This window comes from Pan paniscus, chromosome 6 (assembly GCF_029289425.2).
Source record: "Pan paniscus chromosome 6, NHGRI_mPanPan1-v2.0_pri, whole genome shotgun sequence".
In the NCBI taxonomy this organism is placed as follows: Eukaryota; Metazoa; Chordata; class Mammalia; order Primates; family Hominidae; genus Pan; species Pan paniscus.
The window spans coordinates 94820202-94846421 of NC_073255.2; the positions used below are offsets into that span (position 1 = coordinate 94820202).

At 49.6% G+C, this 26220-nt stretch overlaps 1 protein-coding gene across 3 annotated transcripts in view; it reads left to right on the forward strand.

Annotated features, from left to right (window-relative positions):
• LOC117981019 (protein CASP-like) overlaps positions 1 to 26220 on the forward strand; it is a 62658-nt gene that overhangs the window by 22115 nt on the left and 14323 nt on the right. Inside the window, exon 1 of one of the 3 annotated variants that reach the window (XM_055114595.2) lies at positions 823 to 2219. The exons of the other annotated variants lie outside the window; for them this stretch is intronic. Coding sequence (XP_054970570.1) covers positions 2192 to 2219 — 28 coding nt within the window. The 5' untranslated portion in view covers positions 823 to 2191. Of the gene's footprint in view, positions 1 to 822; positions 2220 to 26220 lie in introns of those variants that run through there. 3 annotated transcript variants of the gene reach the window in all.

Sequence of the window (26220 nt, forward strand, 5' to 3'; positions counted from 1 at the left end):
GCAGGTCCCTGAAGCTCTGGCTACTCAGGAGGCTGAGGCAAGAGAATGCCTTGAGTCAGGGAGGCAGAGGTTGCAGTGAGCTGAGATTGTGCTACTGCACTCCAGCGTGGGTGATAGAGCGAGACTCCACCTCAAAAAAAAAAAAAAAATAGATATTCAAATGTGTATTTTACAACTGCTTTGGCATAAAGACTGACTGATACCAGTCAGGCCAGATTCATTATTACATATTCATTACTATTATACTCCTGTTTGACTAGGCATGGTGGCTCACATCTGTGGTCCCAGCCCTTTGGGAGGCCAAGGCAGGAGGATAACTTGAGGCCAGGAGTTCTAGACCAGCCTGGGCAACATAATGAGACCCCCCCCCATTTCTACTAAAAATAAAAAAAATTAGCCAGTCGTGGTGGTATGCATCTGTAGTCCCAGCTACATGGGAGGCTGAGGTGGTAGGATTGCTTGAAGCCAGGAGATTGAGGCTGCAGTGAGCTATGATTGCACCACCACACTTCAGCCAACAGAGCAAGACCCTGTTTCAAATGCATACATACATACATACATACATACATACATACATACACACACAAACTAACCAATCAACCCCACTTGGGGTGCACTGTCATGAATTTGAAATTAGACTGGCCTGGGCAACAGAGTAAGACCCTGTTTCGAAAAATATATATATATGTATATATATGTATTTTTTTTCTTCTGATTCTAAAAAACATAAAAACACCCAGGCACGATGGCTCATGCCTGTATTCCCAGCACTTTGGGAGGCCAAGGTGGGCAGATTACCTGAGGTCAGGAGTTCAAGACCAGCCTGGCCAACATGGTGAAACCCTATATCTACCAAAAATACAAAAATTAGCTGGGCGTGGTGGCGCGTGTCTGCAATCCCAGCTACTTGGGAGGCTGAGACAGAAGAATTGCTTGAAACCGGGAGGTGGAGGTTGCAGTGAGCCGAGATCGGGCCACCGCACTCCAGCCTGGCAACAGAGCGAGACTCCATCTCAAAAAAATAAATAAACAAAATAAAATAAATAAAAACATTTTTGTGGGTCTCTAAAAATACATAGCCAGAGGCTAGGGTATGGTGACTGTAATCCCAGTGCTTTGGGAGGCTGAGGCAGGAGGATTGCCTGATCCCATGAGTTCGAGACCATCCTAGGCAACATGGCAAGAACCCAGCTCTACTTAAAAAAAATATTAATTTTTTTTTTTTCTGGACATTGCCCAGTCTGGAGTGCAGTGGCACAATCTTGGCTCACCACTACCTTCGCCTCCCAGGTTCAAGCAATTCTCCTGCCTCAGCCTCCCAAGTAGCTGGGACTACAGGCATGCACCACCACACCTGGGTAATTTCTGTATTTTTAGTAGAGACAGGGTTTCACCATGTTGTCCAGGCTGGTCTTGAATTCCTGACCTCAGGTGATCTGCCCGCCTTGGCCTCCCAAAGTGCTGGGAATACAGGTGTGAGCCACCGTGCCTGGCTGTTTTTATGCCCGCCAGAGATTGGTGTGTCTGGACTAAATGGTGGAGCCAGGACTAGGCTCCCCTCCCGGCCCCACCCTCTGACTCACCCCCTCCCCAGAGAGCAGTTTCTGGGAATGTGCTAAAAACTTGGCTGGCTTCCCTAGCTGAATCCTGGGTTAAGGATGTTCTGCCCTAGGAGTCCCCGAGCTCACAGGCTGTGCTCCCATGGGGAGGGATGATGGGGATGAGAAGGGGAGGGTTTCATGTGCCCTTAGGGGCTGGAGCTACAGCAGAATGGCAGGTGTTGAGAACAGTCCAGCAACCCCCAGGCAGGGAGCTGCCTTTTTTTTTTTTTTTTTTTTTTTTTTTTTGACTTTTAAGACAGAGTTTCACTCTGTCGCCCAGGCTGGAGTGCAGTGGCCCAATCTCAGCTCACGGCAACCTCCACCTCCTGTGTTCAAGCGATTCTCCTGCCTCAGCCTCCTGAGTAGCTGGGGTTACAGGCATGCGCCACCACCTCACCCAACTAATTTTTGTATTTTTTTTTAGTAGAGATGGGGATTTCACCATGTTGGCTAGGCTGGTCTCGATCTCCTGACCACCACCAAGCGATCCATCTGCCTCGGCCTCCCAAAGTGCTGGGATTACAGGAGTGAGCCACTGTGCCCGGGCCCCAGTTTCCTTCTGAAATGGAGTGTGCTGTAGGATTCTTGGCATGTCACGGGAATCTCAGGCAAATAGAGGTGATTATCTACCCAACAGGGTGTCATGAGAATCAAATGAGAAAACTGTGGGTGCCAGGAGTCCAGGAGACATCTAGTGGGTGCTAAAGGCTGTCATCTGGGGTGTGACATGGAGAAATTCCATTTTTGAATTAATTTATTTTTAAATTTTTATTTATTTATTTTTGAGACAGGGTCTCCCTCTATCACCCAGGCTGGAGCACAGTAGCGCAATCTCAACTCACTGCAACCTCTGTGTCCTGGGTTCAAGCAATTCTCGTGCCTCAGCCTCCTGAGTAGTTAATCATGCCCAGTTAATTTTTTTGTATTTTTGGTAGAGACAGGGTTTCACCATGTTGGCCAGGCTGGTCTTGAACTCCTGACCTCAAGTGATCCAGCCGCCTCGGCCTCCCAAAGTTCTGGGATTATAGGCGTGAGCTGCTGTGCCTGGCATTGTTTATTTTTGTTTGTTCTTTTTTTTTTTTGAGACAGGATCTCGCTCTATCACCCAGGCTGGAGTGCAGTGGTGCAATCACAGCTCCCCGCAACCTCCATCTCCTGGGCTCAGGTGATCCTCCGAACTAGCTGGGACTACAGGCTCATGTCACCACTCATGGCTCCCTTTTTTTTTTTTTTTTTTTTGTATTTTTTTGTGGAGACGGGATTTCACAGTGCTTCCCAGGCTAGTCTCGAACTCCCGGGCTCAGGTGATCTGCCCACCTCAGCTTCCCAAAGTGCTGGGATTACAGGCATGAGCCTCCAAGCTGGGCCTATGTATTTATGTTTTTTAAGAGACAAGGTCTCACTTTGTCGCTGAGGCTGGAGTGGAGTGGCATGATCATAGCTCCCTGCAGCCTCAACCTCCTGGGCTCAAGCAGTCCTCCTGCCTCAGCCTCCCGAGTAGCTGGGACTGCAGGTGAGCACCACGATGCCCGGCGAATTTTTTAATTTTTTTGTAGAGACGGGTTCTTGCTGTGATGCCCCGGCTGGTCTCAAACTAACATGGAGAAATTTAAGATACTGCAGTGAATCTAGCCACTGTTTGGGCTCCCAAGCACAAGAACCCCCTTTGTCTCTGTCCAGGGGCCTCCTTCTCCCGGCTCCCAGCAGAGATGCCAACAATCTGCCGCTGGCTCTCCCAGCCTTGTCTTGAAGAGGGATTCAGAGTGTAACAGTTGCAGCAGCAGCACAGGGCGTCCCATGTTGGTGTGAGATGAGGGGTCTGGGGCCAGGGCCAGCGATGGGGGTGTCTGCACCAAGCCACTTGTACAATGTGATGTGGGGCCTTCATGCCTGATTCTCGGGAGAGTCTGTGACATACTAGGTATCCATCTAATAAACGCTTTTTTGTTTAGTTGGAGCTGGTTCTTGCTGCTTTGAACCAGAAACCGGGAAAGCGTGGCACAACAAAGCTAAGGGGCTTGTGGGTGGCATTATTGAGGGTCTACTGCTCTGGAGAAGGGAGGATTTCATTTGTTTACATCTGTTTTGTGCAGCTATACTCTAGAAGGGCTGGTGACCAGGTCACTGTGGGATCTAGAACTCTTGGCGGAGGTGGTTGAAGGCTCTGGGGGAGGGAGGGATGTGCTGGCTGGACTGTTGTAGGGAAACCAGCCATGGTTTAGGCCCCAAGGGCCTCTCTTGGAAGGCTGAGGTGGGAGGATCTCTTGAGGCCAGGAGTTCGAGACCAGCCTGGGCAACAACATAGCAAGACCTCATCTCTACAAAAAAAATTTGAAAAGTAGCCATACATGTTGGCTTGTGCCTATAGTCAAAGCTACTTGAGAGGCTGAGGCAGGAGGATTGCCTGAGGCCAGGAGGTCGAGACCAGCCTGGGCAACATAGTAAGACCTCATCTCCATAAAAAATTTTTTACATTAGCTGTACGTGTTGGCTTGTGCCTACAGTCAAAGGTATTTGAGAGGTTGAGGCAGGAGGATTGCTTGAGGCCAGGAGTTCAAGACTAGCCTAGGCAACATAGTGAGACACCATCTGTACAAAAAAATACAAAGTTAGTGGTGCATGGTGGTGTATGCCATGGTCCCAGCTACTCCAGAGGCTGAGGTGGAAGGATCACTTGCACCCAGAAGGTCAAGGCTACAGTTAGCCATGATCCTACCACTGCACTCCAGCAGGGTCCACAGAGCAAGACCATGTCTCTCTCTAAAAAAAAAAAAAAAGAGAAAAAAAAGAGGCCGGGCATGGTGACTCAAGCCTGTAATCCCAGCACTTTGGGAGGCCGAGGTGGGTGGATCACCTGAAGTCAGGAGTTCAAGACTAGCCTGACCAACATGGTGAAATCCCATCTCTAAAAAAATACAAAAATTTGCTGAGCATGATGGCAGGTGCCTGTAATCCCAGCTACTTGGGAGGCTGAGACGGGAGAATTGGTTGAACCTGGGAGGCAGAGGTTGCAGTGAGTCGAGATGGCACCATTGTACTCCAGCCTGGGTAACAAAAGCGAGACTCCGTCTCAAAAAAAGAAAAAGGATTACAAGACTGATAACGAGTAGGCTACTAGGACCGGGGGAGCTGACATTCTCCTGAATGTTGGTGGCCCTGTACTCGGAAACAGCCACCACCTCGGGAAACGTGGCAAATCCAATGGACTTTCTGCATGCCCCTGTCTTCTGGCCTGGAGATTCCTTTTCTAGGAATTTATTCTCAGCTGCATTTGCTCCCATGCAAAATGTGTGAGCCATGCAGTTGTCAGGTAAAAGCAAATGTTGGCAACAATTGGCCTGTCCACTAACAGGGAACCCAGACCTGTTGAAGAGAGATGGTATGTCTGCCCAGTGACAGAGAGAATGGGCATGCTTGCTTGCTTGCTCTTTTTTTTTTTTTTTTTTTTTTTTGAGACTGGGTCTTGCTCTGTTGCCCAGGCTGGACTGCAGTGGCGCGATCTTGGCTCACTGCAACCTCTGCCTCCCCCAAAATTCAAGCAATTCTCCTGCCTCAGCCTCCTGAGTAGCTGGGACTACAGGCGTGTGCCACCACGGCCAGCTAATTTTTGTATTCTTAGTAGAGATGGGGCTTCAGCATGTTGACCAGGTTGCTCTCAAACTCCTGACCTCAGGTGATCTGCCCGCCTCAAGTCTCTCAAAATTCTTTTTTTTTCTTTCTTTTAAAAGACACATTTTCAGTCAGGCACAGTGGCTCACACCTGTAATCCCAGCATTTTAGGAGGCTGAGGTGGGTGGATTATGTGAGGTCAGGAGTTTGAGACCAGCCTGGCTGATATGGTGAAACCCTGTCTCTACCAAAAATACAAAAACTAGCCAGGTGTGGTGGTGGGTGCCTCTAATCCCAGCTACTCAGGAGGCTGAGGCAGGAGAATCACTTGAACCGGGGAGGCAGAGGTTGCAGTGAGCTAAGATCGCACCACTGCACTCCAGCCTGGACGACAGAGTGAGACTCCATCTCAAAAAATATATAAATAAATAAATATAAAAATAGAAGACACATTCTCCCTCAGTTGCCCAGGCTGGAGTGCAATGGTGCAATCATAGCCCACTGCAGCCCCAAACTCCTGGGCTCAAGCAATCCTCTTGCCTTGGCCTTCCCAAGTGTTGGGATTACAGGCCTGAGTGCCTGGCCGGATGTTTTCCTATGTATAAATATGTATGACTCTCCAAGTTAAAATAAGTGAAACTGTAAGTGTAAACTGTAAGCTACTATTTGTGTATAAAAGAAAAAATATGTATATATATATGCTGATGCATTATAAGCAGAGACTGCTGCCAGAACAACTCACAAGGAACTAAGAACACTAGATGCCTGTAGGAGGGAATCTGTGTGGCTGGGTGAGACTTGTAAGACTTACTTTTCTTTTTTTTTGAGACAGAGTTTCACCCTTGTCGCCCAGGCTGGAGTACAATGGTGCGATCTTGGCTCGCTACAACCTCCACCTCCCAGGTTCAAGCGATTCTCCTGCCTCAGCCTCCCTAGTAGCTGGGATCACAGGTGCCCACTACCACGTCCAGCTAATTTTTTGTATTTTTAGTAGAGACAGGGTTTCACTATGTTGGCCAGGCTGGTCTCGAACTCCTGACCTCAGGTGATCCACCCGCCTCAGCTTCCCAAAGTGCTGGGATTATGGGCATGAGCTACCACGCCCGGCTAGAGACTTACTTTTCATTGTAATAATTGCAAACTCTTAGTATCTTTTGAATTTGATCAAATGTGCATGTACCATACAAATAACAAAATAGGAAAACAATATAACAGAAACTAGAATCTGTGCTAGACGGCCCCCCACACACAATATCTCCTGTGTACTTTGTTTTTTGAGACAGAGTCTCAATCCTTTACCCAGGCTGGAGTACAGTGGCTGGATCTCAGCTCACTGCAACCTCCCACTCCCAGATTCAAGCGATTATCCTGCCTCAGCCTCCCGAGTAGCTGGGATTACAAGCACCCACCACCATGCCCGGCTAATTTTTGTATTTTTAGTTGAGATGGGGTTTCGCCGTGTTGGCCAGGTGACCTCAGGTGATCCGCCCACCTCAGCCTCCCAAAGTGCTGGGATTATAAGCGTGAGCCAGCACATCACAATATCTCCTGTGTACTTTGGGCAGGTGTTTCTGCTCTCACGACCTCTTTGCAGTCGATGAAACTGAACCAGCTCACAAGCTCAGGAAGCTGCCCAGGGTCACCCAGCAAGGGAGTGAGTGGTGAAGCTGGGTCCCGACCCAACTCTGCAGTCATGCTTGCGACAATGCCCTCAGGGGAGCCAGCTCCCCAGGGCCAGTCACTGCTGTGCAGGGCCCCAAGACTGAGCCATGAAGATGGATAATTCTAGAAACTCCGCTCTGGACAGAATCTGTGAGAAGGTTCTCGCCCCAGTGGAAAGACCTGCCATCAGGGAGTACTTGGGAGGCCAACCCTGGCAAACCTGGCCCCGCCCCGGTGCCACCTGTGTGACCTCCTGACCCTCCAACAGGAAATCTTCCCACTGTGAACCTCATCGAGGTCCACTGTGGAGGGATGCAGGAGGAGTAAATGAGGTGACAATTGAGAAAGCCGCTGCTCCCAAGCAGGTGCACAAAAAATCAAAACAAAAACAGGTCTCTCAGACCCAAAACCTCTGAGCTTTGAATTAAAATAAAACACATTTACTCCACATATTTTTTAACAAAAAGAAAACGTCACATCAGGAAACTCTGATTTTGTGGTAGCTGACATGGTGTTTTCTTGTACGTGAATAGAATCCTGACATGTAGTGCACGTTGATGTATAGCTTTAACTGACCCTGGGTTTTGCAGACCAGGGTTTGTTTAATACACTCCATTCTAGGCCAAATCAGGACAAAAAAAAAAGAAAAGATCCGAATCTAGGTATTTTATAATCTGCTTTTTAACCTCTAACCGCAGAGCACGCTGATCAGACCTCATATCTTGGAGGTTTAGGAGACAAGTTAGAACTGTAGCATGTACCTGTTAATTTTGTTTAATTTATGGTGTCTCAATCTGTCTGTGCGTCTGCACGTGTGCAAGCATTGAAAGAAAGGAGAGAGTAGTCCGGGCGAGCACAGCAGGCAGTTCCAGGGCCAGACGGGCCCATCCCCAAGTAGATAGCAGTCTACGGATCTCTCTCTGGCACAGAAGGCACCTCACCTCATACCACTCTCCTGGACACCTGACGAACTGAGCCCTCCCAGGGGAAGACACTCCCCAGGCCTGGGCAGGGCTTACATGCGCACTCTCTCTCTTCTTTCCCTTTTTCTTCCCACCGCAAGCACTGATGACCCTGTTGAACTCGTGGGAAACTTCCTTTCTCTGCAGGAGAGAGAACGTGGCATTCTGGGCTCCCCACTCCCATCCCTGTAGAAATGGCCCAAACTCACACCAAAACGTGGATGCTCTTCAACTTCCAAACCTACCATTTGCCCTTCTTTCATTTCGCCTCTTAGTTCTTTTTATGCACAGTTTTAGGGCAGTCTAAGTACAAACTGAAAGTCTAACTTGTCTCTGATTCCTCCCTTGTCTAGGTGTATATGCGTGAGAATAGAGGCGGGTGAGAGTGTGCGTGCGTGTGTGCAATTTTATACGTCTGTGTATTTTCTTAAGTACCTGTGCACACGTAGAGTGCATTACTGCCACCTTTTTCAATAAGCTGTTTTATCAGTTACGGCTTCTACAAGTTTGCTAATTTAGACTTCTTTATTGCCATATCCTTAAACTAACAATAGATGATTTCGGTATATATATATATATTTTTTTGCTTATTTATAGGTGCTGTATTTTATTATCTGATTGTTAGGAAGGGATGAAAGGGGCAAATATTCTTTAGAGGGATAGACTGCCAGCAGTATTGGGTATAATTTACAAGATGTAGTTGTCATACTGTATATTACTGATTGAAAACTTTTTGACCGTATTGTGTATCATTGAAACCTTTGTCTTAGGTCAACATCTTTGGATGACATTTTAATGGTGCATTCATTATTTCTTAAGTTTAATTAATATTACTTTTTTTTTTATTTGGGGGGTGGGAGGGAGTTATAATTTTAAAGGTATGCTCTGGCTGTTCCACCTCCGTGTGCTTGTTAATTAACTTGTAGGACTTCGACTATAAGATGTGAAACCACGTTTCTTGCATGATGTTTTAGAGATTCTTTCATTTACAGTCTTTTAACCTGCAGCTGCAGCACTTAGTTCACGTTTTCACAAATTTCGAGAGTCACTACACTAAAGACAATGCCTTTTCATGAATAAGAAGTTTTCAGAAGGCTCTAGGAGGCTGGGAGGCAGGCTGTTCGTTTGTCTTTTGTTGGGGGTATCATTTCTGAACTTGAAATCCAGTTCAGGGAGAAGAGAATTCAAAATTAGAGGAGCTTAAGGGGACACAGGTCAACATCTAGCTCGATTCAGGTGCATTGAGAAGAGTGAGTTCCCATCGGTGACCCTTAGGACAGTGAGTGGCAGAGCCCTGACGACTGTGGTGTCCTCTCCACAAAACCCTCAAGGGACTTTTGTCATCATGTGTGATGAATCTTTAAATATCATCTAATTTTCATAAGAATGAAAAGAAGTTAACAGGAAATAGTAGGCTAGGGTTTAGTTTTAAAGGCATGACTGTTATTTACAAAGGTTAAATCTGAGGAAATTCACAAATACAGATTTGTCCATTCTAGTGGCCAAACAGTAACAGTCTAAAATGCAGTCATTTTGACCCTCCCAAGCAATTTAGTCATATGTGTTGTTTTCTCTTTTCTGTTTTTACTTCTTAGATTTTTAACTAGGTTACTGTTGGTTCCCATTCTGTCTTTTTTGCCAGACTTACATCTGGTGCCAGATACAATCAGTTGGTTAAATTTTGCTTGCAGTTCTGTGTATTTTTTTCCTCTATTATTTATTTTTTTTAAAAAAAATAGAGATCCTAACGTTAGATCTTTGATGTGAAGCTAGCACTGTCTGTAATACTTCTAAGAGCTGCCACTAAAATAATACAGCAATCTGTGGCCAGGGGAGCACCCCCTCCTGGTTGGGCCCCTCAGTTGGAGTCTAAGGGTTAATCTCTCATCTTGCTAAGCAGTATTCAAGTGCCTTGAACAGTGTCCCCTCGGCATGGCTCCCCTTCAGCAGGCTGGCATTCCAAGCAGTGGCCCCCACAGGCAGCCGACCCCCTTCCTCTTCACACTCTATGAGTTTAAAAAGCTGATTTGTACCTCTCCCCTGGGGGAAACGGTTCCATATAAAACACTAACACTTAATTACAAGCTCCATTATGCCATTTTAAATGGCTTCTTTTTGTTGATTGGAGGCATTGTTCATAACTTAAGGCTTTTGCCATTAACTTAGCTGGCTAAGCAGAGGCTCGGCGTAAAATCAGTGTTTGCATTTAGCCTCTTGACCCGGAGTTCCGGCCCAAGCTCCCTTGTGATAGCCGAGATGGCAGGTGTGTGAGTTCTGTCCTAGACCTGTGCCCAACTCACTTCCACCCCAGAGGAGTCTTCTGTCCTCCTCCCCAACCCCCGAGCTCCCTGGTAACCTCCTCTTGAACTTCTGTATCAGTGAAGACATCTGTGGTTTCTGCTCACCAGATCTCTCTTTAGAAAGGGTTATCAGAGCCATGGAGCTTAGCTCAACTGGATTCTTCTAGACGATCTTAGGAGGCATCTTGGCATGAGGCAGCTTCTAAGCATCTCCTGGGACAGGATCGGGGTGACAGCCCAGGGATGCATGCGTGGGAGAACTCTCTGAGAAATGCCAGGATCGTGGCTCACAGGGGCCCACCATCAAAACCTGCTACTTTGTGCAGGTAATTGAGGCAAAAGATACCAGTCGACAGCCTCCCTGGGGTAGATCCCTTGTACCTCCAAAGTACAAATACCTCCCTGCTCAGTTTCCTTCCTGTCGCCATCTTTGTTTTCTTCCCATTGAAAAACCATCCTGTCTGATGTGGACGTTCAGGTCTGCTGGTTGGCGGTCCGGGCCCAGAGTGCAGCAGAGCTCTGCGTTAAATATTCCTTTCTGGCCACCGCCCAAGCCCAGGTGGCCAGCTCTCATACCCCATCTCCCTCCTTGGCCAGGGCCAGCATCAGGCATGCAGCTCATGACCAGTTTACACAGGCTGCAAAGAGATCGCTGTGGGCCTCGGCTGACTACTTTAAGATTATGCCACAGCCAGGCCCTAAAAAGAGAGGGGAACAGGAGTCCCCAGGTGAGCTCTCTCACGGGCAGGTGCCTTCCCAACTAAGGTTGGACTGGATGACTTTGTTCCTCCTGCATGCATGTCCTTTGATGCAGGGGTGATCAATGAACTCTGTTGACATTCTATGTAGCTGAAAACTACCAGGGAAAAGGGGAAGCAGGTACCCAATAAAGTTTAGAAAGATCCTGTCTGTGAAACCCTTAGAGATGGGCTGAAAGTTAAGTCCACAACCCTTGGGCTTAATCAGGATGAAAGAGGAGGGGGTGTGGGGGGCAGAGCGTAAAACAAGCCCCAGCCCTACTCCCGGCCCCCCAGCCCAGTCTTCCCAATCCCAGAGGCCCCGGTGGCCTGTGCTCCTCACCACCCTGGTCAGGGGAATGGAAGGAAATGCAATTTCCGCCTGTCTGCCCGACTTCCAAAAACTGCCTCCTCCTGCCCAGGCCTCTCCCACCACCACCTTCCCTGCAAAGGTAACCGTGTCCATGCCATCCGTGGCATCATCTCGAGTTTTCATTTTTGGATGAAGTGACATTTAGCTTTAACAAGACATTTCCAAAGTGCCTAGTCTCCTCCAAAATGCCAACTTTAAAAGTTGGGCATTGTAGGCGAAAAATCCCGAAAAAAAAAAGACAAAAAAAAAAAAAAAAGGCTGGCGAGAGAAAGACATTTGGCTATGCATAAATGTGCACTTCCCCCATGCCCCCGTTTTTAAACTCTTAAGATGCCTTTGAGTTGCTTTTCATGAATCCTTTTAGTTTACCCGATAATGTTAAGAAAGCATTAGTCTGCGTTACTGTAATTTCTGTAGTGTTTACGCTTTAATTTCTACCACAAAATATGCTATATGCTATGTATCAAGCTTTCTGTAATCAGAAAGAAAAGGTGCCTTATATCCCAATGTCACGGCTACATCCCTATGGAAATTAATCAGAAGCACAGTGTGTACGGAAGCATTGGGACTTCTGCTGGTGAAACAAGAGACCATTCAGCAAGACACATTGAAGTGGCACGGAGCTGCTTTTGTTTTATAATTCTTTTTTCCCCCCTTTTCCTCCTTCTTTTTTATTATTATTATTTTTTTTTGTAGTTTGCTTTAAACAGAAAGCACTTAAATAGATGACTATGTGTAAAAGCTCTGTGCAATTGAAATCATTTTTCTTCATTTTAAAAAAATAACGTATTGCACACCAAATGAACTCAAAGTAGGCTTTAGACCAGGACGATTCAGGTTATGAATGAGTTTGTTCACTGTAGTTCCATTTGTTCATGAACCGAAGGGAAAACAGGCCTCCCCAACTCCCTCCAGTCTCCCAGCCTGCCTCTTGGTGACCACTGTGCTGGGCGTGCAGGGCCCGCGGGCTCTGGCTGGAGCCGCTGGCCTGACGAGGCAGGATAGGGAGTGTCCGTGATTCAGAAGCTGAGACCCTTCCCCAGTGTCTGAGGCCACAGCCATCCCTTCCAGCACTTAATCTTGTCTTGTTGAAATGGACTGACTGCTACTGACCTGCCGGCGTGCGTGAGGGTGATTATAAAAGGATGTTTCCTTGAGAAAAAAAAATATATATTTCTATCCTTTTCTATTTATTATTAGGTTAATCATTTAAGTACTTATCAGGAGTGTATTGTTATTTTGTGTTTTGTTGTCATAAATGCTTTTTGCTGTCACTTTAGTGGTTACTATCCTCTGCCTTCCTCTCCTCCCCTACTCCCCCAGAGAACCAAGGTGTCTGGGGGATTGACTGGGGGGCAGAGGGGGTTTCCCCAGCAAAATCAAACACCTGTCTCCAGAGTAGCCACTCAAAAACTGGTGGTCTCTATGTGTCTAACTTTTTAAATGAGAGTGTTTATGAACAAAAAAATTTACCAATGTGTGAGGGAGTTGCTGAGTTGAAGAATGCTCGCTTAAGGAGCTTCAGAGGAATCTTAGCAAAGCCAAGTTCAGTTCCCCAAAGCCTCCTAGAGCCTCTGGTAAGACTTCTGGGTTCATGAAGTTTCGGCGAGCCATGGTCAGAGAGGGCGCGGTGGCCTGGCCAAGACTTTACCTCCAAGCGAGAGAGTGATTTCTTGCAAGGCCCGCACGGGTTGATATGTTTTGGTTGGTTTTTTGTTGTTGTTGTTTTTCTTGCGTACAAAGTTGGTCAAAACCATCTTTCAAAGCAACAGTGTTTTGTAGTACCAGGCTGTGGCTTGAGGGCTCACCTAGGAGATCATAGGCAGAGGGCCCCTTTCCCCTATAGGTGGTTCAATGTGGAGGAAGGTTGGGTGTGGAGATTGCTTGCTGTGGCCCCAAGCTCAGCCAGCAGGACACCCAGTTGTTGCCAATCGGGTGTGAAGGTGAGGCGCCCTGCCTCGATCCCATGGGCCCAGCAGAAGGAAACTTACCCCAGGCCAAGGCAAGGGCCCTGCTCACCCCAAGGTAGGCTGGGAAGAGCATCTCTTTCCATATCGTCACCTCCCCTTCTCCAAGATTGCCGGGGGCCCTGATTTTGTTCTCTCTTTGAAAGAAACCCTCCACCAAAACAATGGTCCCCATCTCCCCAGAAGCCTTTTTTTTTTTTTCATTTTTCTCTAATTAGTCTATGCATTTCTCTCTCTCAAACCATCTTCTGCCTCTTCCCTTGAGAAAACGGGCATCTCACGTACCCCCATCTGAGACCTCTTGGAAAAAAAAAATCCTGTGTATTCTGGAGATGTGAGAATTCACCCAAAATTCTTAAAACATTGGAGAATAGCTTGTTATAAAATAAAAGTGGGGGTAAAAAGAAGGTGGTTTTCCCCACATCCCTTTGCATTGAATAAGAGACCTAGTTCTTTGCGTTTGTGCAATAACTCTTTGCTGCTTGCCTTGAGAGCGGGTAGCACCACGCTCCTGTCCAGACTACTAACAGCACAAGACACACTCACAGGGTGGCGGAATCTTCCGGAAAACTCTTTATAAGCTCAGCTCCCCCCACCCCACCCCCCACTCCAGCATTTTGTCACGTCTTACATTTTAGCAGTATTTTATATTTTCTGTAACGCACCAAGTCTTAGATCTTTCTAGAGCTTGTTCATCCTCACAATCACAGATTTTTTTCTGCAATCCTCACAGAGACCCAATTGACCAAAAAAGAAAAAAGGAAAAAAAAAAAAGGCATCTTTTTTTTTTTTTTGTACAAATCGCTTTGAGATGCCTCTGGTGTGTTGCTGTGTGACATCTCTCTGGTAACATTTTCTTGCTATTTGTTTTTCTACATTAAGAGTCACAGTTGACCTGGCTGGCGTAGGGGTGGGGGAGGCACCCGTCGGCCCCTTGGTGTTGTCCCTCTGTCTTTGGTTAGCCATATGATGTTTGTTCTCAGCACTGTACAACGGTTCCTATATAATACGGAGAAGCAATATCACTGTATGAGACTCACACCATGTATTATTATTCACTAGCACCCTAGGTGTGATAATTGAAGTAAATATCTTTTATACAAACACAAGAATGTGAGGGTTGTTTTTATTTAAAGTGCTCTGGCCTGAGGACGAGCAGCAAACACTGTCATTCGGGGTCCAAAGGGCACCTCAAGAATCGCCGTTCCCGAGGTCGTCCTCTTTGCACCTGTCCGCAGGTCCTCGGGCGTGTGGCTTCTGGGCACACAGAAAACCGTGTGGTTCTAGGATACATGGGGATCTCGGGCACTGCTCTGTCAATCTGCATCTGGTTCACAGGAAGGGCTTCACCAGGGCCTGCGTTCCTACTTGCTGTTGTCACCAGCACTGTTTGCCTATCCTTGAACCAAGCCCTTGCCCTCCCTGGCGTCCGCTTCCTTGTCTGTAAAATGGAGACACCATCGCCTGTCATATAGGCTTGCTGTGGGGAACCAGGAATGGTGGCCAGTGCTGGTGCAGCACTGGGCTGGTGGTGGCAGCCCCAATCGATGGCACTCGGGCGACCAGGACTACGGCCAGTCTCCTCTGCCGTGTGGCCTGCAGCTGGTCAGTGGCGTGGCCTCAACCTTCTGTGTGGGGGTCTCACTGTGCCCCTGACTCCTGATGTAACAGAAAGACAAGTGAAAGGCACCAGTTAATGCTTGCGAGTGGGACAGTGGCTTGCGGGTCTCTGGAATGATGGGGCTACTGAGAAGAGTCTCTTTCCAGATGGCGCTCGGGCTGGACGTGGGGGGAGAGCTCTGCAGAGGTGGCTGTTAGGCTTCTCCGCGCAGTTGTGACTCAGAGGCTGTTGCTCGTCTTGGGTTGGAAAAGAGCTGTCTGCCAGGCCGACGTGTGTCTGGTGGAAGTGGGGGATGACTTGGTCGCGTATTAATTTGGAGATTTCAGATTGTGAAATGTCCACATGTGATACAGAATCGTAAGCCCCTCTCCCAATTCAACTGGATTCAATCCTCCCTCCAGTGGGAGAACCCAGAGTATGGGATGGAGACACCCCCCAGTGCCAGGTGCCCTCGGCAGCCCCGTGTCTGATGCAGTCACTTAGGGCTGGGGGTGTCTCTAGAGTTGCCCAAAATGCTGGTCCCCTCAGATAGGAGAGGCCTGCATAAAACCCTAAGAGCTGGCCCGGCGCAGTGGCTCACGCCTGTAATCCCAGCACTTTGGGAGGCCGAGGCAGGTGGATCACTTGAGGTCAGGAGTTCAAGACCAGCCTGGCCAACATGGTGAAACCCTGTCTCTACTGAAAATACAAAAATTAACCAGGCATGATGGTGGGTGCCTGTAATCCCAGCTACTTGGGAGGCTGAGGCAGGAGAATTGCTTGAACCTGGGAGGCGGAGGTTACGGTGAGCCGAGATTGCGCCACTGCACTCCGGCCTGGGCGATAGAGCGAAACTCAGTCTCAATAAAACAAACAAACAAAAAAATAACCCTAAGAACTCTGCCAGTTTGGTATTTGACAGACTGAAGTCTAATGTGGTTATTTTTTCTGTTTGCTAGTTTAGGTATGCCCCTATGTATTTCATGATCTGCTAACTAAATTAAAATAAGAAATGTTAAAAAAAAAAAAAAAGAAAGAGAAAGGAAGGAAGGAAAGGAAGGAAGAAAGGACAGTTGGGCACAGTGGCTCATTCCTGTAACTCCTATAGGCCCAGCACTTTGGGAGGAGGTCAAGGCAGGAGGATTGCTTGAGCCCAGGAGTTTGAGACCAGCCTGGGCAACATAGTGAGACCCCATCTCTACAAAAAATAAAAAATTAGTTGGGCATGGTGGCATGTGCCTGTAGTCCTAGCTACTCTGGAGGCTGAGGTGGGAGGATCACTTCTGCCCAGGAGTTCAATGCTGCAGTGAGCTATGATGGCACCACTGCACTCCAGCCTGGGCAACACAGCAAGACCCTAAATCTTGAGAAAAAAAAAAAAAAGGAACACTTAGCTCAAAGTCTTTTTCCTCAGAAAGTTGAGACAGGATCTCAGTCTGTCGCCACCTCCTCCTCCCAGGCTTAAGCAACCCTCCCATCTCAGCCTCCCAAGTAGCTGGGACCACAGGTGTGCACCACCATGCCTGGCTAATTTTTTGTAGAGAAGGGGTTTCACCATGTTGCCCAGGCTGGTCTTGAACTCCTGAGCTCAGAAGATCCACCCACCTGGTTCTCCCAAAGTACTCGGATTATAGGAGTGAGCCACTGTGCCTGGCCTCCCCATGTGCTTCTAAAGTGAGATTTAATTAAGCAAAACTGCAGTTGCACCTGGTTTTGCAGGGCCAGCTTCAGAGGCAAAAAAAGAGTGAGATTTCATGTTCTGACTGCAATTGGGCGATGCCTCCATTCCAGGCAAATGGTTCAGCCTTGACCTTTCTCCCGTCCCTGCAGTTAAGTGGGTCTGAACAGAACCTTGTTCCTTGCTTTTGTTTTTGTTTGAGACAGAGTCTGTCTCTCTTGCCTAGGCTGGAGTTTAGTGGCGCGATCTCGGCTCACTGCAACCTCTGTCTCCTGAGTTCAAGCAATTCTCCTGCCTCAGCCTCCCGAGTAACTGGGCTTAGAGGTGTGCGCCACGACGCCCAGCTAATTTTTAGTATTTTCAGTAGAGATGGGGTTTTACCATGTTGGCCAGGCTGGTCTCAAACTCCTGACCTCAAGTGATCTGCCCACCTTGGCCTCCCAAAGTGCTGGGATTACAGGCGTGAGCCACCGCGCCCGGCCCCTTATTTGTTATTTGTTTCGTTTCGTTTTGTTTTTAAGATGGAGTCTGGCTCTGTCACCCAGGCTGGAGTGCAATGGTACAATCTCGGCTCGCTGCAACCTCCACCGCCTGGGTTCAGGCAATTCTCCTGCCTCAGCCTCCCAAGTAGCTGGGATTATAGGTGCCCGCCACCACACCTGGCCTTTTTTTTTTTTGTATTTTTAGTAGAGATGGGGTTTCACCATGTTGGCCAGGCTGATCTTGAACTCCTGACTTCAAGTGATCTGCCTGCCTCAGCCTCCCAAAGTGCTGGGATTACAGGCGTGAGCCACCATACCCACCATACCTTATTTGATGCTCTGAAGAAACACAATTGCAGGTAGACAGGGTGGCGCGACGTGATGATGAGATATATTAGAGCACTTGAATTGTCTGCAATGGTCCTGTGTGCTTCTGTTACAAAGCCCCTCTGAGTGGCTGCCTGGGGGCATGCTGCTCCTCTCCACGGTCCTAACATGCCAGCTTTGGGGGCACACAGCTTGCTGGTATCTACTTCAGCTCATCACTGATTCCTGTGAGGTGGCAGAGGCCTGGGCCTGCATGTACGGACCCAACCAGGGAACTGGGAGGGCTCCACAGAGCTACCGTGATGTTGCCCGGGCTCCCGGCCAGTGGGCCGTTGCTTAGCAACCGACTCATACAGTGTGGAGTGACCGGCCTCCACAGACAGGGGAGACACAGCCTGGGCCCAGCCTTAGGCAGGCATTGCTGAAGTTCCTGTCTTTTCCAAGAAATTCAGACTCTTAGAATACCAACAGGAAGGGCCCTGGTCGAGCATGGTGGGTCACGCCTGTAATCCCAGCACTTTGGGAGGCTGAGGTGGACAGATCACCTGAGGTCAGGAGTTTGAGACCAGCCTGGCCAACATGATGAAACCCCATCTCTACTAAAAATACAAAAATTAGCCAGGCATGATGGTGCATGTCTGTAATCCCAGCTACTCAGGAGGCTGAGGCAGGAGAATCACTTGAACCCAGGAGGCGGAGGTTGCAGTGAGCCAAGATTGCGCCACTGCACTCCAGCCTGGACGACAGAGTGAGACTCTGGCTCAAAAAAATAAAAAATAAATAATACCAATACGAAGAGGCCCCTTTTTTTTTTTTTTCAAGCAGAATCAAGTATGGATAAGTAATAGCAGAGCTTCCCATTTGGGGCAGTGGTGTGGCCTCCAGGGAGCAGGATTTGAGGACAACCCTCCCATTGTTCAGGGAGGCGTCAGTGTCTCTGTGGTCAGGAGACACTGGCTGTATCAGGATCCCAGCAGCGTCTCTTAGTGGCTGATGACCGTGAGCAAGTCTTAAGTCGATGCTCAGGAAATCTTTGAAAGAATAAATGAGTTTAACTTCCTAGTGCTTCTGTTTCTGTCTCTGTAAAGGGGATATAAAAAGCCAAACTCGGTCGGGCACGATGGCTCACACCTGTAATCCCAAGGCTTTGGGAAGCCAAGGCAGGAGGATCACTTGAGGCCGGGTGTTCAAGACCCACCCTGGGACACATAGCAAGACCCCATCTCTACGAAAATGTTTAAAATTCGCCAGATGTGCTGGCACATGCCTGTAGTCCCAGCTACTTGGGAGGCTGAAGGATCGCTTGAGCCCAGGAGCTCAAGGCTGCAGTGAGCTATAATTGCACCACTGCACTCCGGCCTGGGTGACAGAGTGAGACCCTGTCTCCAATTGAAAAAATAAGAGGTAGGTGGCTCATGCCTGTAATCCCAGCACTTTGGGAGCCGAGGCGGGTGGATCACGAGTTCAAGAGATTGAGACCATCCTGGCTAACATGGTGAAACCCTGTCTGTACTAAAAAGACAAAAAAATTAGCCAGGCATGGTGGCAGGCACCTGTAGTCACTAAGGAGGCTGAGGCAGGAGAATCGCTTGAACCCAGGAGGCAGAGGTTGTAGTGAGCCGTGATACCTCCACTGCACTCCAGCCTGGGCGACAAAGCAAGACTCCATCATGGATGGATGGATGGACGGATAACTCACAGGGTTACTGAGAGGACCCAGGGAGAAGACCTGGAAACCACTCACCCAGCACCCAGTGGCAGGGCAGAGCCTGGAAGGATCCAAGTGAGGCCTATGCAGTTACTGGCAGTGGAAGCAGCAGAGGACTGGCTGGCCCTGCCAGGGTCTTGCTGCCCATGGCCAGGCCCCATCTCCTGGGGTCTTTAGTCTCCTCTAACACACATGGCCTCTGGGTTTGGCTGTGATGGGGTGGGACTGAGCCGTGGTAGATGCTTACATCAGACGGATTGCAAAGAGGGCCAGCTGTGCCCCAGCCTGGGAGACCCTGCAGCTGTGGGAATCCCGGTGCAACTTTCCAACTGAGGAAACAGATGCTTGCCGCGGGGTAGTATCCACTCGCCCGTGAGCTAATACATACCGAAGGCTGACCGTGGGCCGCTGCCTTACACGCTGGGGTTATTACAGGGCAAACCAGGAGCTCACCTTCTTGTGGGAGGGACAGACAGTAGACGTAATAAATAAGTGAATGAGATAGTTGCTTCGAAGGTGATCAATGTTATAAGGAGGATGGGAAGAGCAAGTGAAAAGGGTTAAACTTTTTTTTTTTTTTTTTTGGAGATGAAGTCTTACTCTGTTGCTCAGGCTGGAGTGCAGTGGTGTGATCTTGGCTCACTGCAACCTCCACCTCCCAGGTTCAGGTGATTCTCCTGCCTCAGCCTCCCAAGTAGCTGGGATTACAGGTGCATGCCACCACGTCCAGCTAATTTTTGTATTTTTAGTAGAGACAGGGGTTTCACCACATTGGCCAGGCTGGTCTCAAACTCCTGATCTCAAGTGATCCACCCGCCTTGGCATCCCAAAGTACTGGGATTACAGGTACGAGCCACCACACCTACCTTTTTTTTTTTTTTTTTTTTTGAGATGGAGTCTCACTGTTGCCCAGGCTAGAGTGCAGTGACACAATTTCAGCTCACTGCAACCTCCTCCTCCCAGGTTCAAGCAATTCTCCTGCCTCAGCCTCCCAAGTAGCTGGGACTACAGGTGCACACTGCCATGCCCAGCTAATTTTTGTTATTTTTAATAGAGACAGGAGTTTCATCATGTTGTCCATTCTGGTCTCGAACTCCTGACCTCAGGTGATCTGCCCGCTTCAGCCTCCCATAGTGCTGGGATTACAGATGTGAGCCACTGGGCCCAGCCAAAAGGGGTTAAAGTTTTAAATCGGGTGGTCAGGGTAGGCCTCCCTAAGAAGTTCACTTCTCTGTTTAATTTATTATCTTTTTCTCTTTTTTTTTTTGAGACAGGGTCTCACTCTGTCACCCAGGCTGGAGTGCAGTGGTGCGATCTCAGCTCACTGCAACCTCCACCTCCGGGGTTCAAGCGATTCTCCTGCCTCAGCCTTCCGAGTAGCTGGAATTACAGGCGTGCATCACCATGCCCGGCTAATTTTTGTATTTTTAGTAGAGACGGGGTTCACCATATTGGCCGGGCTGGTCTCGAACTCCTGGCCTCAAGCGATCTGCCTGCCTCGGCCTCCCAAAGTGCTGGGATTACAGGCATGAGCCACCATTCCCAGACAGAAGTTAACTTCTTTTTTTTTTTTTTTTTTTTTTTTTGAGACAGAGTCTTGCTCTGTCACCCAGGCTTGAGTGCAGTGGCGTGATGTCAACTCACTGCAACCTCCGCCTCCCAGGTTCAAGTGATTCTCCTGCCTCAGCCTCCCAAGTAGCTGGGATTACAGGCGCCCACCACCGTGCCTGGCTAATTTTTGTATTTTTAGTAGAGACGGGGTTTCACCGTCTTGGCCAGGCTGGTCTCGAACTCCTGACCTCAGGTGATCCACCCGCCTCGGCCTCCCAAAGTGCTGGGATTACAGGCGTGAGCCATCGCGCCCAGCCCAGAAGTTAACTTCTAAACAGTACTGGCAGAGCTGAGGGAACGAGCCCTGCAGATGTGAGAAGGAAGGACGTTCTAGGCAGTGGGAACTGCCAGTTCAAAGGTCTCGTGGTGCAAATGTCTCTGGAAACCAGCATGGCCGCAGCACCGTGACCAGGAGGAAGAGTGGGAGGTGATGAGGTCAGAGAGACCAAGGAGAGGCGGAGCATGGGGGCCTTGTCGGCCATTGCTGAGGCTTTGGTTTTTACTCTGAGTCAACTGGGAGGCATTGGAGGGTTTGAACAGAGGGTCCTGGCTCTGGTGGGGAAACAGGAAGTAGGATTTATTGGTAGGAGTGAGTAAGGAGGGGTCAGCACAGGGGAAGCCCTCAGAAGCTCACCCAGGAGGCCACAACTGGGGCTGCGTTTAACCCCCCCAGCCATGCCAGATGAGCTGCTTCTCAGCCACCATGTGGGATCAATTTCTTCCACACTGAACTTGGTCAAGGCCCGCTGCTTTGTGCTGTGGATCTTCTGGCAGCCAGGGAACTTAGACTTGGCCCTGCATATGGCCTCAATCACACGCTCATGGTTCTGCTCTTAGTACGGATAGACACAATGACCTGGCCAACATAAACCCTGGCTGTCACACCCTGGGGCTTTCCAAGGGCACCCCGAATACTTGCCTGGTGCCTAGACCACAGACAGCACGAGGCCAGAGACACAAATGTCCAGTGGAAAGAATTGTCTCCAACGTTCCTTAGGGCAACCCATGTAAGAAACAGACTGTGTGGCCGGCCGTGGTGGCTCACGCCTATAATCCCAGCACTTTGGGAGGCCAAGGTGGGTGGATCACCTGAGGTCAGGAGTTCAAGACCAGCCTGGCCAACATGAAGAAACCCTGTCTCTACTAAAAATACAAAAATTAGCCGGGCATGGTAGCGGGCGCCTGTAATCCCAGCTACTTGGGAGGCTGAGGCAGGAGAATTGCTTGAACCCTGGAGGCAGAGGTTGCAGTGAGCCGAGATTACACCACTATACTCCAGCCTGGGCAACAAGAGCAAAAATCTGTCTCAAAAAAAAAAAAAAAAGAGAAAGAAAGAAACAGACTGTGTACTTTACTGAGGAGGCTGCTGTTTGCAACCACTGCACCCTACAAGGTCACTATTTTTTTTAAGAGACAGGGTCTCACTCTGTTGCCCAGGCTAGACGGCAGTGGCATTATCATCGCTCACTGCAGCCTTGACCTCCTGGGCTCAAGCAATCCTCCTGCCTCAGCCTCCCAAGTAGCAGGGACAGGCGTGCACCACCACACACGGCTAATATTTTAATTTTTTGTAGCGACAGTCTGGCTATGTTTCCCAGGCTGGTCTCAAACTCCTGGACTCAAGCAATCTTCCTGCCTCAGCCTCCCAAAGTCCTGGGATTACAGGCATGAGACAGTTGCACCCGACCAACTTTTTAAAATGCTCTCTCTGGCTGCTGCTTGGTGCCCAGATCATAGGTTGCAGAGGGAGGCCAATGAGGAGGCTGATGCCATCATCGCAATGAGAGGTGGTCATGACTCGGACTAGGTGGCAGCAGTGGTAAAAAGGGACTGGATTCTGGAGATATTTTGAAAGTAGAGCCAAAAATGAGACTTAAGGCAGGGGCAGTGGCTCACGCCTGTAATCCCAGCACTTTGGGAGGCCGAGGTGGGTGGGTCACTTCAAGCCAGGAGTTTAAGACCAGCCTGACCAACATGGTGAAACCCTGTCTCTACTAAAAATACAAAAATTAGCCAGGCGTGGTGGTTCATGCTTGTAGTCCCAGCTGCTCAGGAGGCTGAGGCAGGAGAATCTCTTGAACCGAAGAGGTGGAGGTTGCAGTGAGTTGAGATCATGCCACTGCACTCTAGCCTGGGTGACAGAGTGAGACTCCGTTTCAAAAAAAAAAAGAAAGACTTAAGACAGATTCAGCATCAGGAGTGATGGAGAGGAGTGAGGCTACCTCCCGGGGTTTGGTCTGAGCCACCGAAGGGTCGCAGAGAGCTGGGTCAGGCCGGGAAGGGGGTCTCTGCCTATCCCTGCAGATGTCACCTCCCGAGGCTGGACTACAGGGGTCCACACTTGGGCTTGGGGAGTACAGACTTGGGGAGGAAGGGATCAGGCTGAAATTCAGACCTGTGAAGATTGAAATGCCAGTAGAAGATCAAGTAGAAGATAAATCCAAGGAGAGGCGTGGACTAGAGTCCCACACTGGGGAGGCATCGGCTTGTCAATGGCATCCCGCATGGCCAGAGCGGATGAGGGGGCAGAGTGAGGCATCTGCGGACGGTCCCTGTGCAGCAGCGGCAAGAAGCTTAGCAGGGAGGGCAAGGACCAGTCAAGGAAACAGGGCAGAGCAGCCAGCCGGGGAAGGAGGCCCAGGAGGGTCAGTGACCTGGAAACTAGCTGCTAACACAGCAGCTCAGATGAGAGCCAAAAAACAAGGACGTGGCAATGTGCGGAAGTCATTAGGGACCTTGGCAAGGACAGTCAGCGTGAGGGGTGGCAGAGTCTGATGGGAAGGGCTTGAGGAATTGGAGGAGCGGAATTAGACGCTTGAGAAGAGACAGCTTCTTCAAGGAGTTTTGCCGGAGTGGGGTCAAGGGAAGGGGCGTGTGTGCATGTGTACATGCCTGCTAGGAGAACATGCTTGCATGCATGTAGAAGGCAAGAGCCGGTGCTGCAGGAGAGGGTGGCATTGCTGGAGACCCCATTGCGTAGGGGTGGGGGCCAGCACCTGCAGGCATGGGGAGCCGGCCGGGGGGGGCTCAGTGGTCACCTGAGGCTACCTGCAGGATCTACAGGTGCAGAGGCAGGGAGGGGTGGATGAGGCAGCAGCTTGGCCCCCTCAGTGTCCTCCTAGCAGAGATACCATGTGCACCGAGCGTCTCCACCATTCCTACCTGGCCTGCAAGTGATTTAATAAGACAGGGGCAGCCGGGCGTGTGGCTCATGCCTGTAATCCCAGCACTTTGGGAGGCTGAGGCGGGTGGATCACCTCAGGTCAGGAGTTCGAGACCAGCCTGGCCAACATGATGAAACTCTGTCTCTACTAAAAATACAAAAAAGCCAGGCATGGTGGTGCATGCCTGTAATCCCAGCTGCTTGAGAGACTGAGGCAGGAGAATCACTTGAACCTGGGAGACAGAGGTTGCAGAGAGCCGAGATCATACCATTGCACTCTAGCCTGGGTGACGAGTGAAACTCCGTCTCAAAAGAAATAAAAAATAAAAAGACAGGGGCCCCTCGCGCCTTCAGGAAAACCATAGGTACAACACCGCTGGCCTCGCTATGATAAGTCTCTGCATTTAATCCTTCTGCAGTCAGAAATCATGCCTAGACTTTTTTTGGGCGTGGTGCAGAGAGGGACAGGGTCTTGCTCTGTCACCCAGCCTGGAGTGCAGTGGTGCAATCGTAGCTCTCTGCAGCCTGGAACTCCTGGACTCAAGCGATCCTCCCGCCTTCGCCTCCTGAGTAGCTGGGACCACAGGTGCACACCACGATGCCCGGCTAAGTTTTGTATTTTTCTGTAGAGATGACGTTTTGCCATGTTGCCCGTGCTGGTCTCAAACACCTGAGCTCCAGTGATGCTACCACCTCTGCCTCCCAAAGTGCTGGATTCCAGCCGTGAGCCACCGCACCGGGCCCTCCTGAAGTCTTGACCTTAAAGATGCTTTGATTCCCTCCTCCCCTCTGTGAGGTGCCCCCTCTAGGATGTCTTTGTGGGTTCTCCCAGAGGATGAGGTCCCAGTCTTTCCTGAGGGGAAGGGGACCGTCTTGGGCCCTTACCCCACAGACTCCTTTTCTGAGCCCCTTTCCCTGTCTTATGCTCACTTATCCACCCGTCGCCTGTCATCCCTCTCTCCCCTAAACAAAATCTGTCCCTCTCTCCTGGGTTTCTGGGTTGCAGATGGTCCATTCCACACACTCTATGCTTCTCAAGCTCCCCTCTCGGGCACACGTTACTGCTCTTCCACCACTTCTGCCCATCGGGCTGTGCCTTGCAGCCCTGCATGCCCCCACCACCTCGACAACAACACCTTCGCCTCGCTCAGCCTCTCTGTAGCTTCTGACCCCCTGACCCTCCGTATTCATTGACCCTTCTGCCTCATCTTGGTGCCTTCACATGCATCCTCCTGGTGTCTCCCCTGCCTCCTGCCGCCTCTTCTCAGGGTCTTTGCGGGACCCCCTTTGTGGATCACCCCCTGAAGCTCTGGCCACCTCACAGCAGCACTGTCTCAGGACCTGTCCACCACCCCTGATTTTCTGTATGAGCTGTTCTTGCATTGTATAGAGAAATACCTGAGGCTGTGTAATTTATCAAGAAAAGGGGTTTCTTTGGCTCATGGTTCTGCAGGCTGTACCAGAAGCATGGCGCTGGTGTCGGTTTGGCTTCTGGGGAGGCGTTGGAGGCTTTACTCATGGTGGAAGGCGAAGTGGGAGCAGGTGTGAGACATGGCGAGGCCAGGAGGAAGAGAGAGAGAATGGGGGTGGGGGAGGTGCCACGCTCCTTAACCAGATCCCTATCTCAGAGACAGCACCGCGCCACAAGGGACCCGCCCTGTTCCCCAAACACCTCCCACCAGGCCCCACTTCCAACACTGGGGATTAATTACTTTTTTTTTTTTTTTTGAGACAGGGTCTCACTCTGTCACCCAAGCAAGAGTGCAGTGGTGTGATCACAGCTCACTGCAACCTCTGCCTCCTGGGCTCAGGTGATCCTCCCATCTCAGCCTCCCTAGTAGCTGGGACTACAGCTACACCACCACACCCAGCTAATTTTTTGTGTGGGTTTTTTTGTTTGTTTGGTTGGTTGTTTGTGTAGAGACAGGGTTTTTCCATGTTACCCAGGCTGGTCTCGAATTCCTGGGCTCCAGTGATCCTCCCTCCTCAGCCTCCCAAAGTGCTGGAATTATAGGCAAGAGCCACTGCACCTGGCTTGATTACATTTCAACATGAGATGTGGACAGGGATGAATATCCAAATTATATAATTCCACCCCTGCCCCCTCACGCAAATCTCATGTCCTTCTCACATTGCAAAATACAATCATGCCTTTCCAACAGTACCCCAAAGTCTTTTTTTTTTTTTTAGATGGAGTTTCACTCTTGTTGCTCAGGCTGGAGTACAATGGTGCCATCTCAGCTCACTGTGACCACCACCTCCCAGGTTCAAGCCATTCTCCTGCTTCAGCCTCCCAAATAGCTGGGATTACAGGCGCCTGCCACCATGCCTGGCTAATTTTTTTTTTCTTTTGTATTTTTAGTAGAGACGAGTTTTCGCCATGTTGGCCAGGCTGGTCTCAAACTCCTGACCTCAGGTGATCTGCCCGCCTCGGCCTCCC